The 14,911-nt window shown below is 43.4% G+C and overlaps 1 protein-coding gene across 3 annotated transcripts in view; it reads left to right on the top strand.

Annotated features, from left to right (window-relative positions):
• Nucleotides 1-14,911, top strand: part of PMFBP1 (polyamine modulated factor 1 binding protein 1) — a 140,043-nt gene that overhangs the window by 93,833 nt on the left and 31,299 nt on the right. For 2 of the 3 annotated variants that reach the window (XM_040409343.1, XM_040409344.1), the window contains exons 10-20: nucleotides 4,053-4,136; nucleotides 4,210-4,383; nucleotides 5,696-5,884; nucleotides 6,012-6,170; nucleotides 6,247-6,330; nucleotides 8,650-8,796; nucleotides 9,701-9,847; nucleotides 10,389-10,568; nucleotides 10,667-10,750; nucleotides 13,898-14,065; nucleotides 14,152-14,235. In XM_040409343.1, the coding sequence (XP_040265277.1) occupies nucleotides 4,053-4,136; nucleotides 4,210-4,383; nucleotides 5,696-5,884; nucleotides 6,012-6,170; nucleotides 6,247-6,330; nucleotides 8,650-8,796; nucleotides 9,701-9,847; nucleotides 10,389-10,568; nucleotides 10,667-10,750; nucleotides 13,898-14,065; nucleotides 14,152-14,235 (1,500 nt within the window). The remainder of the gene's footprint in view (nucleotides 1-4,052; nucleotides 4,137-4,209; nucleotides 4,384-5,695; nucleotides 5,885-6,011; nucleotides 6,171-6,246; nucleotides 6,331-8,649; nucleotides 8,797-9,700; nucleotides 9,848-10,388; nucleotides 10,569-10,666; nucleotides 10,751-13,897; nucleotides 14,066-14,151; nucleotides 14,236-14,911) is intronic. The other variant, XM_040409345.1, reaches the window with a different exon arrangement.

Raw genomic sequence — 14,911 nt, 5'->3', positions numbered from 1 at the left:
ACTAGCTAGCAGAGCTCCCCATATCATCAATGGGTCGGGTTGTGTGAGATCGTTGCCAGTAAGTATGGCGTTGCAGATGTACTAAATATCAATTGATCAGGAGCGTATTGTAATATGATGGTGATTTTTTTGCCTGTCTCCTTGTTCAGCTTTTCACATCGAATGGCACTTCTGCTCCATCTTATTTCTCACATTGACTTCAGAGACGCTAAGTATCTTTCTTCTTTGTATATCTAGAGTATTATCTTTGTATATCTAGAGTATTATCCTTACTTGAATATTTGATTAATTACCCCCTGATGAACCGCGTGTTGTGGAAGAAACGCGTTGGGGTCGCTAATAAATATCTTTTGGTAGCATGAGCATTATATATTGCTATACTGGGTATCTATCTATCTATCTATATAGGCACAGGGACTGGGTGCCTCCACCATTAGGGGGCATCCCTGGGCAGATTCTCTTTAAGGGACGGGTAGGGATAGACTTTTTCAACCACCCAGTCCAATACATAATGCCTCCCCCAAAGAATATGCCTATACCCATACCACCCGCTTGTGTATTTGATATATTGTTATTGTCAGGTGAGTGTAACACTGTGTATCAATAGGTTTATCCTATTACCCCATTTCGACTATTAAACGTAATTTTAGAAGCACGTAATTTTCTCATTTCACTACTTCTTGTCTGGCAGGATTTTATTATCATTCAGCTCTGTATCTAACTGTAGGGTTTGCAGAGCACACTTGATAAAAAAAACATCCATATTGAAAGGGTACTGTGAGGGATATGGATTATTATTTAATGTCAGTCATGTTCTCACACCAGCCACCTGCTGTCTGATAGCAGAGGGAGGAGCACTGCAGGGGGTTCTGGCTTTAAACAAGCCACTTGCTTACACATAGCACCTACTTCAGCCAGCCAGGAACCCAGCTGATGGAACAGGAAAAACCTCCCTGTAGGGGGTCTAAGCCATTCACCACTTCAATCAAATTTATCAGACATCATGGAACCGGCGATTCATAAGGAATTATGATTCGTTTGTCAATCACAGGCATAAACCAGATACATATTTGTGTCCCTGTGGCCACGATGAACAGGCCCGTGGTCATAGTTTGGTGGTGGGATGCCATGGAGGGGAGATATACATATCTCCCCACAGAAACCAAATAACGCTACCATGCTTGGACTCTACTGGTAGCTGGAACCCAGGGGGATCCATTGGTCCCAGAACCACCTCCCTGCGACATTCTGATGTGGAGCCATAAGCCCTAATCTGTTTTGTGGCTCATTTGCTGCCAGCCCCAGAAGAGGGGGAGTGGACTCCTCCCAGAGGCTGGGAGGGAAGGGGTCGGCTACAGATCAAAAGGCTCGTGCCCGCAAGCGGGCGTGTCTTTTCTCTGCAGGGGGTCACATCGTGCCATGTGTTTAGGGGGACCTGCAAACTGCTGACATCACTGCCTCCCATGTGACTACAGCTAAGAACTCATCACAACCCAAATGACTCATTCATCTGGTAAACTGACTTTTTGCTCTGTTTAATCCTGTTTTTACCCTACTACCTGTATTTGCAACCTCAGACCACTGTGTATATTCTTTGTGTGTATAGTGTTATTGTGCTGTCTTGTATATCGATGACGAATCCCCACGTCCGTGTTTTGGCCTAGTTAGACGCTACTGCGGGTTGGTTTCTCACCCTGTATAATCCTGTTAGGCTACTTTCACACTGGCGTTTTGGTTTCCGTTTGCGAGATCTGTTTCAGGGCTCTCAAGTGTTCCAAAACGGATCAGTTTTGCCCTAATGCATTTTGAATTGAAAAGGATCCGTTCAGAATGCATCAGTTTGCCTCCGTTCCGCCTCCATTGCACTCTGGAGGTGGAGACCATAACGCTGCTTGCAGCATTTTGGTGTCCGCCTGACGATGCGGAGGTAAAGGGATCCACACAATGTAAGTCAATGGGGACGAATGCGTTTTGACTGACACAATGCAAAACGGATCCGCCCCCATTGACTTTCAATGGTGTTCAAGACGGATCCGTTTGGCCAATGTTAAAGATAATACAAACGGATCCGTTCTGAACGGATGCATGCGGTTGTATTATCGGTGCGGATACGTATGTGCAGATCCATGACGGATCCGCACCAAACGCGAATATGTAAGTAGCCTTAGGGGACCGGGCTTATATCAAAGGAGAAACTGGTGGCAGTATATCTAGGGTTGGGCGATATCAAAAATATTCAGATGATAACGATATTAAGAAATTTATTGTGATAAATACCCGTTTAAAAGAAAAAAAACACCAGGAGACATTTATACTGTATGGGGGCAGCCACAAGGAGACATTATACTGTATGGGGGCAGCCACAAGGAGACGCTATACTGTATGGGGGCAGCCACAAGGAGACATTATACTGTATGGGGGCCGCCACAAGGAGAAGTTATACTGTATGGGGGCAGCCACAAGGAGACATTATACTGTATGGGGGCCGCCACAAGGAGATGCTATACTGTATGGGGGCCGCCACAAGGAGACGTTATACTGTATGGGGGCCGCCACAAGGAGACGCTATACTGTATGGGGGCCGCCACAAGGAGACCTTATACTGTATGGGGGCCGCCACAAGGAGACATTATACTGTATGGGGGCAGCCACAAGGAGAAGTTATACTGTATGGGGGCAGCCACAAGGAGAAGTTATACTGTATGGGGGCAGCCACAAGGAGATGTTATACTGTATGGTGGCCACAAGGAGACGTTATACTGTACGGGGCTTATACTGGTGGGACTCATGACCTGTATATTCCCCTTGGGTCTAGTACATTCCCCATCTATGTGCACTGTACAAAGTACACTGTATACAGGGGTGGCCGGGTGCTGTACACTGTATATGGGGAGGGGTCGGGCGTTCATGTGTATATGGGGGGCAGTAAATGGTAAAGTGGTATATTTTTCTTTTCGGTGCTATTTCTCAACGCTAGGGCTGGCACTGCCATATGCAGGGGCTGCTGCAAAAACCGATGAGCCTGCCAATAGACGGTAATATAGGATAGGAGATGGTATTACCTAGGAGACATTACCCTAGTCCGCATGTGTTTTCCGCATGTGTGGACAATGGTACCGGCCTGGCTCACAGCTGGCCTATGATGATGCTGTTGTCTTTTCTCCTCTCTCATTGGCTGCTAAAGTTTGGGCCTTCAGGGTGGCCTATGAGTGCCAGTTCTCGGGTCGGTGGGTGGAGTCCAGGTAAAGTAGGACGAGGCGGGGGCGATTGCAGTGAGAACTGGCAGGCAATGTGCGCAGGCAGCCGGACGCAGATGTTTTAGAAGCGGTCAGTGCAAGTGCGATCACTCCTATGATGTCACTAATATACCGCGGTAATTAAGAAACGGTGATATTGCCATATCGAGATGCTCGGGCAGATCTGCCAGGCAGGCTTGACCCTTACGCCAGGAAAGTGCCAGCTGGGCATAAGCGAGGGGCCCCGGGCAGGCGAGGAAGCTTTGGGATGTGTGGATGCCAGCGCATCCTGGCTCATCATCCGGGACAAGAACCAGGTGATGTCCTTCCTGGGCACCGCCGGGTACTATAGGGGGTTCGCGCCCCACTATAGTATTCTGGCGAGGCCCCTGACGGACCACACCAGAAAAAAGCTGCACTCCACAGTCGATTGGACTGCGGGAGAAAACCAGAGAACCTGGAGGAACCCCACACAAACACAGGGAGAACATACAAACATGACCTTGGTCAGATTTGAACCTAGAACCAGTGCCAACCACTGAGCCACCATGCTGCCCATGATGTGCATTGAGATCACTTCGGCACAGATGGAAAGGTTCGAGGTTTCTATAATATACTGTTATTAAATCTCTCGCCTTCCATTTTATTACACTGACTGTATTTATCTCTCCTGCTTTTTTTTAAGGGTTCAATGCCATCCAGGCTGACATCCGCATGCAATTTGTACTTTCTTGACCTCCCCTTCTGAGTTCCCCTGGACTACTTATCTTCAACAATATTTGTGCATTATTTATAGGATGTTTTTCTAATTTACAGCTCTCTGAATATAACTTGCGTCTGACGCAGCTTGAGGGGGAAAACTTTGTTCTAAGGGTCCGTCAACGAGAACTAGAAGCTGAAGTAAGGAAATGTTCTACCTGTGGTTAAAGCAATATCTATTTTGTGGTCTGGTACTGATATGGTTTCTGTGCAGATAGACAAAATAAGGGAAGAGTCCCTGTACATATCACGAGAGGAGCAGGCACCGCCTGCCTGGGAGCTGCACCAGAGACATGACCAAAGACTTCACAGAGCAGAGAATGCGGAGCGTGAACATCTGACATTAATTCACAGGATGAGAGCAGAGATGCAGGACACAAAGCTCCTGGTTAGTGCATCTCTCATGTAAATGTGCCTTCGCAAACCTCCAAAAATTCCAGTAATCAGGAGCATTGCAGATGCACTTAATTCACGTTTTTCTTTGAGACTGGTTGTTGCACAGGCACTGTCAGTATGTAACCCTAATATAGCACAGGGTGAATGACCAGTTTGTAATGAGGCCTAATATTAATGTGAATTCTTCTAATGGTGTCCTCCCTGTAAAGCCTAACAATCCCCATTAAATAGAACCCTTCAGTTCTAAAACTATCTTACAAATTGCTATATTGCTTACCAGCTTTGCCAATTAAAAGGGTTGTGCCATTAATAACACTTATCCCCTAATCCACAGTGGGTCCGACCACTGGGATCCCCAGTAATCACGAGAATGGGGCACCCCAAGTGCTGCAAGCAATGTACTCTGCAGTCCCAAAGAAGTTATTGGAGCGAAGGATGCACTGTGCCATTCTCATGGGGAAGTTCAGCAGCTCTTGCGGACCCCCATTCTTATGATCACTGGTGGTCCTAGTTGTCAGACTCCCAGAGATCAAACACTTATTCCCTATCCTGTGGAAAGGGGCACAACCCCTTTCAGAGTATGGAAAAGCTGGGTGACGGTGATAAGACATGGCTCCACAGATATTTTAATGTGTTGACCAAAGAAGGTAACCTAAGTATAGGTATTCTGGTTTTTAAGGAAACCTATTTACTAGTTTAGAAGTAAGCAATGTGCACATATCTCTTAGGCTACTTTCACACTGGCGTTATGGCTTTCCGTTTGTGAGATCCGTTCAGGGCTCTCACAAGTGGTCCAAAACGGATCTGTTTTGCCCTAATGCATTCTGTTTAGAAGAGGATCCGCTCAGAATGCATCAGTTTGCCTCCGTTCCATCTCCATTCCGCTTTGGAGGCGGACACCAAAACGCTGCTTGCAGCATTTTGGTGTCCGTCTGTAGAAACTCAGCCAAACGGATCCGTTCTGACACGCAATGTAAGTCAATGGTGACGGATCCATTTTCTATGACACAATAGAAAACTGATCCGTTCTCTATTGACTTTGAATGGTGTTCAAGATGGATCCGTCTTGGCTATGTTAAAGATAATACAAACTGATCCGTTCTGAACGGATGCAGACATTTGTATTATCTGAACGGATCCGCACCAAACGTGCGTGTGAAAGTAGCCTTACAAGTGACATTGTATGTTTTTGCATGCAGGAGTAAATGGCTATAACAGTAAAGCAAATCCGACCCAGAATTGGTGGGAAACACGGATACATATGCGTGCACCAATTATCACACTGACTTTATTTTTCCTTGCAGCTGACCTCCAATCAGGAGGAGCTGCAGAGTGCGCAGGCGGAGGCAGCGTCTCTGCGGGGTAGGTACAGCAGTTCTCAGAGAGAAGCATTGGAGCTGCAGGACCGAGTTTTGGGGCAGGAGAGGAAGAATACAGAGCTGCAGAGGGAGCATCGGAACATTCTGGAAAGTCTTCACCGAGCTCGAGAGCAGGTCCGGCACTGCTATAGATATAATATGGCTCAGAGCCGTAGAATGGTTGTTGTATGACGCAGTACTTACTATTAGAGTCTTGTTTATGGCTCTGAATAGCTTCCTAATGGTTCTCATTTAATTACAGCTTGTTAGTCAGGAGCAATCACTGCAGGAGCTGCAGGAAGAAAAACTTCGGCTGCATGAACATAGCCAGCGTTTAGAACAGGAGACCGGAGCCCTGCACGCCGAGCTTGAGACCCAAAGCTTGGCTTTAAGTGAGCAACACAATTTACATGAGAGCAAGGTACATAGACACTTGTCTGCTGTGTGGTTTACACATGAAACACCAGTAACTGCAGCCATATCTATTTTTCTCTTAGTTAAACCAGAAGGAGCAGCAGGTGGAACGGCTGCGTAAAGAGGTGCAGGGCCTGAGGCGACAACTGCAGCATACAGAGGATAAGGTAAGGATGACCGAAATAGTGGTAACAGAAAATCCCCCCTTGTGGTATGACTACAGACATTGTCATCCAGCTTTTGTCCATCTCTAGAGTGGCAGTCCCATGTAACAGTTTCCATAAAATTGAATAGGTGAATCTTTTAGTGCACCACACTTGTCATTTATTCATTTACATTATGGCAGTAATTAGCCTTTGTTACAATGCAGAAACCTAAGTAATACTGAACTGTACAGCTCTGACGAAGTCTGTTCCATCCTTTCTATTACTGTTTGTCGGGGGGTAATAATTCAATTAAGAATTATTAATTATGGTCATAAAAATAATTAACCATAAAAAATTAAAATGTATAAAATTTGTCATAAATTCTTAAAATCATGACCTGGTGAATTGTAGTCAACCTAATTGATACAATTCACATCTGAGGCCGACTATTTCCTCAGATAAATAAGTTCTTTTGACGTGAGATGACGTTAATGATAAACATGTAGTTCTGCAGTATACAATAATACACAATAATATGCAGATTTATTGCTTACAAGGTTATAAACATATATAAGTAAATAAACACAATGATACATGCAAATGAATATATATACCGTTAATATAAAGCATTACAAGCTTAACAATACATGTGAGTGGAAATAACTTGTCACATTATAACCAAGCTATTATTAGGTTAGGATATCAAAGTAGGAACATAAGTTATATATATCACTTCTGTTCAGAGAAAACCTCATGATATCAAGATGGGCATGGCTAATCCTAGACATCATTATAGAATGCTAAATACATTCCACCCCCCTCTAACCAACTACACATCACATGACTTCAAGATGGGCAAATCCATCCAAGGATATAACTTAGAAGAGATAACTGTATCCTTCCACCCCATCCTGGACTATTTTCACATATATGACTTTGGTAAGACTAAGACAAAAAACAGGGATCTAGGATCTTAAATGGGAAGGACTGTCTTTCCTGTGGGAATCCATCACTTAGCTTGGCGAAGAATGATATATGCAATCATTTAATGCTTTGCTAGATTATGAGTCTAGATTCTTCTGCAGGTAGAATGAAGCCTCACAATATCCTAAGACTACATCTCAATATGGAGATGATCGATTAATTTAATTATTTATTTATTCGCCAATCTAGATGGTATAATTTCACCCACACTATCAAATTAGTCTTAATAAAATGAAATATCATTTTCTGTGTCTATTACTAAGTCCTAGTAGGAATCTCACTTCTGCTCCTAGGAAAGCTGCGTGGTCCATCATAGCGCATCTCACTATGGCTTTCATCTTGATAGACCCCTCTAGAGAGCGCCACTTCTCTTCTCCTTTCTCCTCCCTCTGTGTATGGCTTATGATCACAAACTCATCAGTTAGACACACCTTCCTAGTTTGGAACTTTCCAATCATTGTCGGATGGGCGTGACCATTGAAAAAAAATGTGACATCATAACCTTACCCAGAATGCACTTTTGCTACTGTTGTAATGTCACCTACTGATACCTAGGTGGCACTGCTGTATAAGCTATTTGCATCATAGTATAAAGGGTTAACGTATGTAAGTCTGAATAAAATGTATTTTATACATTTGACCTTAGAAGCTTTAATTCAAAGCCATAGGGATTAATTCTGACACTTGTAGCAATTAGAGACAGACCTCTAGGCGTCTCTCTGAATGTTTCTCACACTGTTGATTTATGGACCATGATGATTATATGAATGGCCTTGTTTTCTCACAGAGATATCAGTACCTCCTGTCACACCAAAGATGTGAATAATTGTTACAAAACACACATCTTTACAGACACTCTTTTAGAGACAAATATTCTCCTAATGAGAAATATATATAATATACTGGATACATGTTGTCTTCGTAACATATAACCATATAATATAAACAAATTATATATATATATATATATATATATATATGTCCTACTGATTGTCTTATGCTAAGGACTAACTAAGGCTCATTAAATGAATACATGAATATTATATATTTTGCTTCATTAATAAATGCCTAATTGTATAGGTAATTATCACCAGCTGCATAGAGCTTATCTTTATCTCCCGTCATAAATTTATAAGTAGACAAGGAGGATTCTTCTCAGATTGGTACATTCATGAGAAGAATAACACTAAAAAGTAGAAACCTTTTGTACGACCTTACTGGTCTACTCAAGACATACAAAATTGTAACTATAGTCGAGCATGGCTCATAAAGGCAATGAACATTCATCTTTACTAGAATAATTTGGATATCAATGCATTTACCTATGAAAAGGCACGACATGTTATTGTTATTCAGGTCCAACATCTGGAGACCACAAGGATGGGTCTTCAGGAGGAGCTCTCACGATGTCAGGCAGAGAAGACTTCACAGACTGAGATCATGCTGAAGATAGAGAGGGAGATACGAGAACTAAATATCCAAAAGGAGGATGCAGAACAGAAGGTACAAGGCCACGAAGCACTAGCTGGCTTGTGAATGAGCTCTAGTACAACAGCACTTCTGGATGTAATATGCCTTAGGGTACTTTCACACTAGCGTTTTTCTTTTCTGGCACTGAGTTCCGTCATAGGGGCTCAATACCGGAAAAGAACTGATCAGTTTCATTCCCATGCATTCTGAATGGAGAGAAATCCGTTCAGGATGCCTTCAGTTCAGTCATTGAATGGCGTTTTGGACGGAGGAAATACCGCAGCATGCTGCGGTATTCTCTTCGTCCAAAATTCCAGATCAGTTGCCAGATCCGGCATGAATTTACATTGAAATGTATTAGTGCCAGATCCGGCATTAAAAATACCGGAATGCCAGATCCATACTTCCGGTCTGTGCATGCACAGACCAGTAAAAATGTGAAAGAAAAATAGAAACGGATCCGTTTATCTGTGTGACAAATGGAGAGACAGATCCGTTCTTGCAATGCATTTGTGAGACTGATTCGGCAGGCAGTTCCGGCGACAGAACTGGTTGTCGGATCACTCTGCCACAAGTGTGAAAGTAGCCTATAAAGTCTCACATCTCCAGCTGCCTGATCCGCCACAAATGCCGGCTGTCAGCCAGAAAAAAAAAAACGTTGCATGCAACGGCTTTTGTCCGGCCGAAACCCAGTATTTATGTCGGAAAGTGGCTGGATCACCACCTGACCCCATTATAGTCAATCGGGATCCGGCAGTGATCTGGAGAATCTGCCAATGCCGGATCCGGTGAACTCCGGCAGACTCTTCTCTATCGAGACAGCCTGTTGGAAACAATCACCAGAGATTAAACCATGGCCTTAGAATTTTGATTAGACCAATGTACATATAACAATGTTTCCTCATTTTACCTTCCTCTGTCGTGTGTCTGTGAATAGATGCAGGCACAGACTAGAACAAGAGAGAGACTAGAAGCTCAGCTTGCAACATGTGAGTCCGAACAGGAGACTGCTAAAGAGAAGATAACGCTGACCCAGGAGGAAAGAGATTCTCTCCAGAGCAAAGTTCAACAACTTCAAAAAGAGGTATATCTGATGATATTGCTATTGCTTCATCCATTGTCCATCCTTAAGCTGAGTCTGTCAACAGTTTTGACCACTCTGAGCTGCTAAAGGGATTAAATGGACGACTGGAAATCAGTAAAATCATACCTGGGGTGTGGTCCCTCATGCTGAAGTGCTTTCCACTCTCTGCATAGTGCTGCTCCCCAACCTCTGTTGAAGGAGCTGCTCAATGCAGAGTGGAGGGCACTTCAGCCTAAGGGAGTGGTAGTGCTAAAACGTCTGACCTCTGTGACAACTATGAACAACACCCCAGGCTCTGCTTAAGATTCAGTATTAGGGGTTAATGTGACAAATTTATTGCTCCACAACCAAACTGTCCTTGAAATCTGTCTTATGCACTTACTGTTTTCGCTTCATTAGTCCATCATATCTCCCTTTCGTCTGCTGCCCTTATCCCCTGCTTCGTTTGCTGTTTGTTTTCTCTGCCACCATTCTTCCTAAAAGTACTATCCCATAACTTCTCTTGCTACTTTTCTTTTCTCTGATCTTTTTTTTCCTACAGCTGACTGAAAGTGAAAAGCAGCTCAGCGAGGCTCTTCACAAGGTGGAGTTTTTGCAGCTTGACATTACCAAGAAAGACTCAGAAATTGAATCCCTCAAGGAAGAGTTGCAAGTTTCACAGGATGCTTTGCAAAATGCCAGCCAGGAGAAAGAAGAGTGCAGCAAGGAGGCAGAGGCGGAGGTATAAGAGTTTGTATAACCTTAGTTGTGTTGCCACACTAGAGAACCCCTAGATCCAGAACATGTTTTACAAAAGTGTTTGCTAACCCTGTGTTCCAGGTTCGGCAGCGAGAGAAAACTATTGAAGCTCTCCAACAAGAGTTGTCAACAGCAAAGGAAGAGCTTGGATCATGCAGAAACGAGGTACTGCATTAACATGGTGAATGTGGGTGACCTTACATTAAAGGGGATCTTTTACTAAACTGCTGACTGACATAGTATGGCTAAGGACAGGAGGTGATATTCCTCCGTCCTTGGTTTTAATGCTGAAAAATCAAATTACGATTTTTGCTTGCTCCATTTCAGCAAGTGCTGTGAGTGGTGACTGTAGCAACCAACCAAGAGATCACTAGAGCCATCACTCACTGTGGAGGGAAGCGTTCACTAAAACCAAAGACAGAGCCCTTACTATATCAGCAGTGTTGTATCTACAAAACTGCTGACAGATTTCCTTTAAAATACATTAACCGCCTCACGTCCGCCCATAGGATATAAACGTCCTATGGGTGGACGTCTATTTCTGACAGCACGTTTTAGAACGTCCTGTCAGAAATCGCAGCTGCACGCTAATCGTGCAGCTGCTGATCGGGTTGCCCGCTGTCAGTGACAGCAGGGCAACCCTAAGACAAGGCAGGGACAGTGCCCAGGTGTCCCTGCCTTCACGATCGCTGCAGACACAGCGCTCACCGAGCGCTGTGTCTGCAGAGAAGGAAGCGCTGTGCGCTTCCTGTTCCGGCCCGGCGGTCATGTGACCGCCGTGACCGGAGTGTGCAGGAGCTGTGTGAGGTCTCTCAGAGACCTCGATCAGCCCTGCTGTGAGGCTGTACAGCGCAGGATTGCTGCTGTACAGCCTCTATAGGGGTGCATTTCTTCTGTAACTGGGGCTACTATGTCAGCCCCAGTTACAGGAGAAATCAACTGTGAAAAAAAAAAGAAAAAGTGAAGCAAATGTCCCCCAGAGGTCTTGTATGACCTTATGGGGGACGAAAAGTGTAAAAAAAAAAATAAAAAAATAAAGGGTTGAAAAAATAAAATAAAGTTTCACATGTAAAAAAAAAAAGTTCCCAAGTAAGGAATAAAAAAAAAAAAAAAAAAATAGAAAAAATAAAATATTACATAATATGACATATTAGGTATCGCCGCGTCCGTAAAAACCAGCTCTATAAAAGTATCACATGACCTAACCCCTCGGGTGAACACCGTAAAAAAAAAAAAAAAAACTGTCAAAACAAGCAATTTTTGTCACCTTGCATCACAAAAGGTGCAACACCAAGTGATCAAAAACGCGTATGTCCCACAAAATAGTACCAATAAAACAGTCACCACATCCCGCAAAAAATGAGCCCCTACATAAGAAAATCTCTCAAAAAATAAAAAAACTATAGCTCTCAGAACATGGACACATTAAAACATAATTTTTTTGTTTCAAAAATGCTATTATTGTGTAAAACTTTAATAAATGAGAAAAAGTATACATATTAGGTATCGTCACGTCCGTAACAATCTGCTCTATAAAAATAAAAATGTCACTTGACTGAACCCCTCAGGTGAACGCTGTAAAAATAAATAAATAGAAACTGTGCTAAAACGACCAATTTTTTGGTCACCTTGCCCCATAAAGTGTTATAATGAATGATCAAAAAATCATATGTACCCAAAAATAGTACTAATAAAACTGGCACCTCATCCCCTAGTTTCCAAAATGGGGTCACTTCTTGGGAGTTTCTACTGTAAGGGTGCATCAGGGGGCTTCAAATGGGACATGGCATCTAAAAACCATGTGGAGTTCCTTTTCTTCTGCGCCCTGCCGTGTGCCCATACAGCAGTTTATGACCACATGTGGGGTGTTTCTGTAAACCGCAGAATCTGGGTAATAAATATTGAGTTTTGTTTAGCTGTTAACCATCGATGTGTTAAAGAAAAAAATTGATTAAAATGGAAAATCTGCCCAAAAAGTGAAATTTTAAAATTTGATCTCCATTTTCCTTTAATTCTTGTGGAACGCCTAAAGGGTTAACAAAGTTTGTAAAATCGGTTTTGAATACCTTGAGGGGTGTAGTTTCTACAATGGGGTCATTTATGGGGGTATCCACTATGTAGGCCCCACAAAGTGACTTCAGACCTGAACTGGTCCTTATAAAGTGGATTTTGGCAATTTTCTTAAAAATTTGAAGAATTCCCTCTAAACTTCTAAGCCTTCTAACGCCCTAAAAAAATAAAATGACATTTCCAAAATGATGCCAACATAAAGTAGACATATGGGGAATGTTAAATAATAAATATTTTATGAGGTATCACTTTCTGTTTTAAAAGCAGAGAAATTGAAATTTAGAAAATTGCGAATTTTTCAAATTTTTGGGTAAATTTGGGATTTTTTCATAAATAAAGGTGAAATATTTTGACTCAAATTTATGACTATCATGAAGTACAATGTGTCACGAGAAAACAATCTCTGAATGACTTGGATAAATAAAGGCGTTCCAAAGTTATTACCACATAAAGTGAGATATGTCAGTTTTGCAAAATTTGGCCTGGTCAGGAAGGGGGCAAAGGGCCCAGATGGGAAGTGGTTAAAGGGGTTATCCGAGGCTGGAAATGACCCCTTATGCCCAGGCCCCTCACACTGATTCTACTTACCTGGCTACCCACTCCCTGCGGCGCTCCTGGTCTCCGCACGGCCACAGCTGCTTCTCCACATGCGCATATGAAAACATTCCGGTATTGGGAGAGGGGGGGAGCAGCAAATGACAGGCGGGGACGAGCCTTCCTAGCAGCGCAGATGATGCTATTGAGGTTTTCGCCCCCGTCACCGCCTGCTATTGGCTGCTCCCGCCCAACACCAGATGTTTTCATCCGCGCACTAGGAAAAGCAGCAGCGGCCGTGCAGGGATTGGGAAACCAGGTAAGAAGAATCAGTGTGAGGGGCCCGGGCTTGTAGGGGGCCATTTCCAGCCTCGGATAACCCCTTTAAAGTGTACTCCTAGTTATGAATATGTATTGATATTTAGTTGCAGAAGGCTTTTTGTCAAATACCTTGTTAGGGGTCTGTGCCTCCTTTTGCTAATGATTGCTGCACACCAATAGCAACTTGAAGGAGACCAAGCAACATGTTCTGTGCCCTTGGCATCTGTACACATTGGTAGCCTCTATCTGTAGGTTAGCCAGGCCCTATGAGGTGTTTAGGAAAGAGACCCACCCACAGTTTCTCTGAATGGTAGATATTCTGTTAAATGTGCTTCTCTATGTTTCTGTCTCCATTATTAAATGTGTAATATGTTTTCTTTTGAGCAGCTGTCGCAATGTCAGTCACTGCTGGAACAGAAGCAAAAGGAACTGGCCACAGCTACAGAAGAGCAGAAAACAACTGAGAAAGAGGTCTCCCAACTCTGCAGCAATGTGGAGAGATTAGAGCGAGACCTGGGGATTGTCAGTGAGAAGCACAAAGCAGCACAGAAAGAGGTTATTATAGACTCTTGTGATAATCATATGGTGTACTGAATGACAGCATGTCACTAGTTTCTCATTTTACCGATTCTTTACTACAGGTCTCCAGTCGGGATCAGGTGATTCTGAATCTCCGCGCAGACCTAACAGCTAGAGAACAAGAACTGCAACAAGCAAGGAGTGAGGTGTGAAAAAAAAGCTAGATAATGATGAACTGCTATAAAGCTCATACTTGCAGCTGTTTAAAGGTGCATTTACACACGCAGATTACCAGCAGATTGTCAGGAAGGAAGCGTTCCTTCCCAACAGTCAGCTGCTCGTGAAGTCCTGCATTTATGTGCTGCGATCTCCTCGGACAAGGGATCGCTATTGCGATTGCTCGTCGTCATACAGCTTCACTGTTTCTGGGCAGCAGATCGCTGTTTAGACTGCACAATCTGCTGCCCAGAAACATATGACTGTTTCACTCAAAGAACGAGCGTTTCTCTTGTACGTCGGGTGATTGGCGGCACCTTTACACGGGCAAATTGTCTGGACCGAGCGTTTGCCTGATCGTTGTACTGTGTAAATTCACCTTAAGACGACAATATTTCATGCAAAAGGTTTTTATTTTATTTTTTAAGTGGCCCATGCCTGACTTTACACCTAAGCACTATTCAAGTGTGCAGGACTGAGCTGTAATACCTGGTAAACGGGTATTGCACAAAGCAGACCCTTTTTTCTTCATCCACTTTAGTGAGGCTTTGTCCACACAACCGTGTCCATATGTCTTTCCTCAAACAACAGGTTTGCAAAATACAGATCCCTTCTGTGTGCATTCTGCATTTTCTCACTCCCCTCAATAGAAATGCCTGTTCTTGT

This window comes from Bufo bufo, chromosome 10 (genome assembly GCF_905171765.1).
Source record: "Bufo bufo chromosome 10, aBufBuf1.1, whole genome shotgun sequence".
NCBI classification, from domain to species: Eukaryota; Metazoa; Chordata; class Amphibia; order Anura; family Bufonidae; genus Bufo; species Bufo bufo.
The sequence above is the reverse complement of the archived record's forward strand: the minus strand, read 5'-3'. Positions and strand labels throughout refer to the sequence as shown.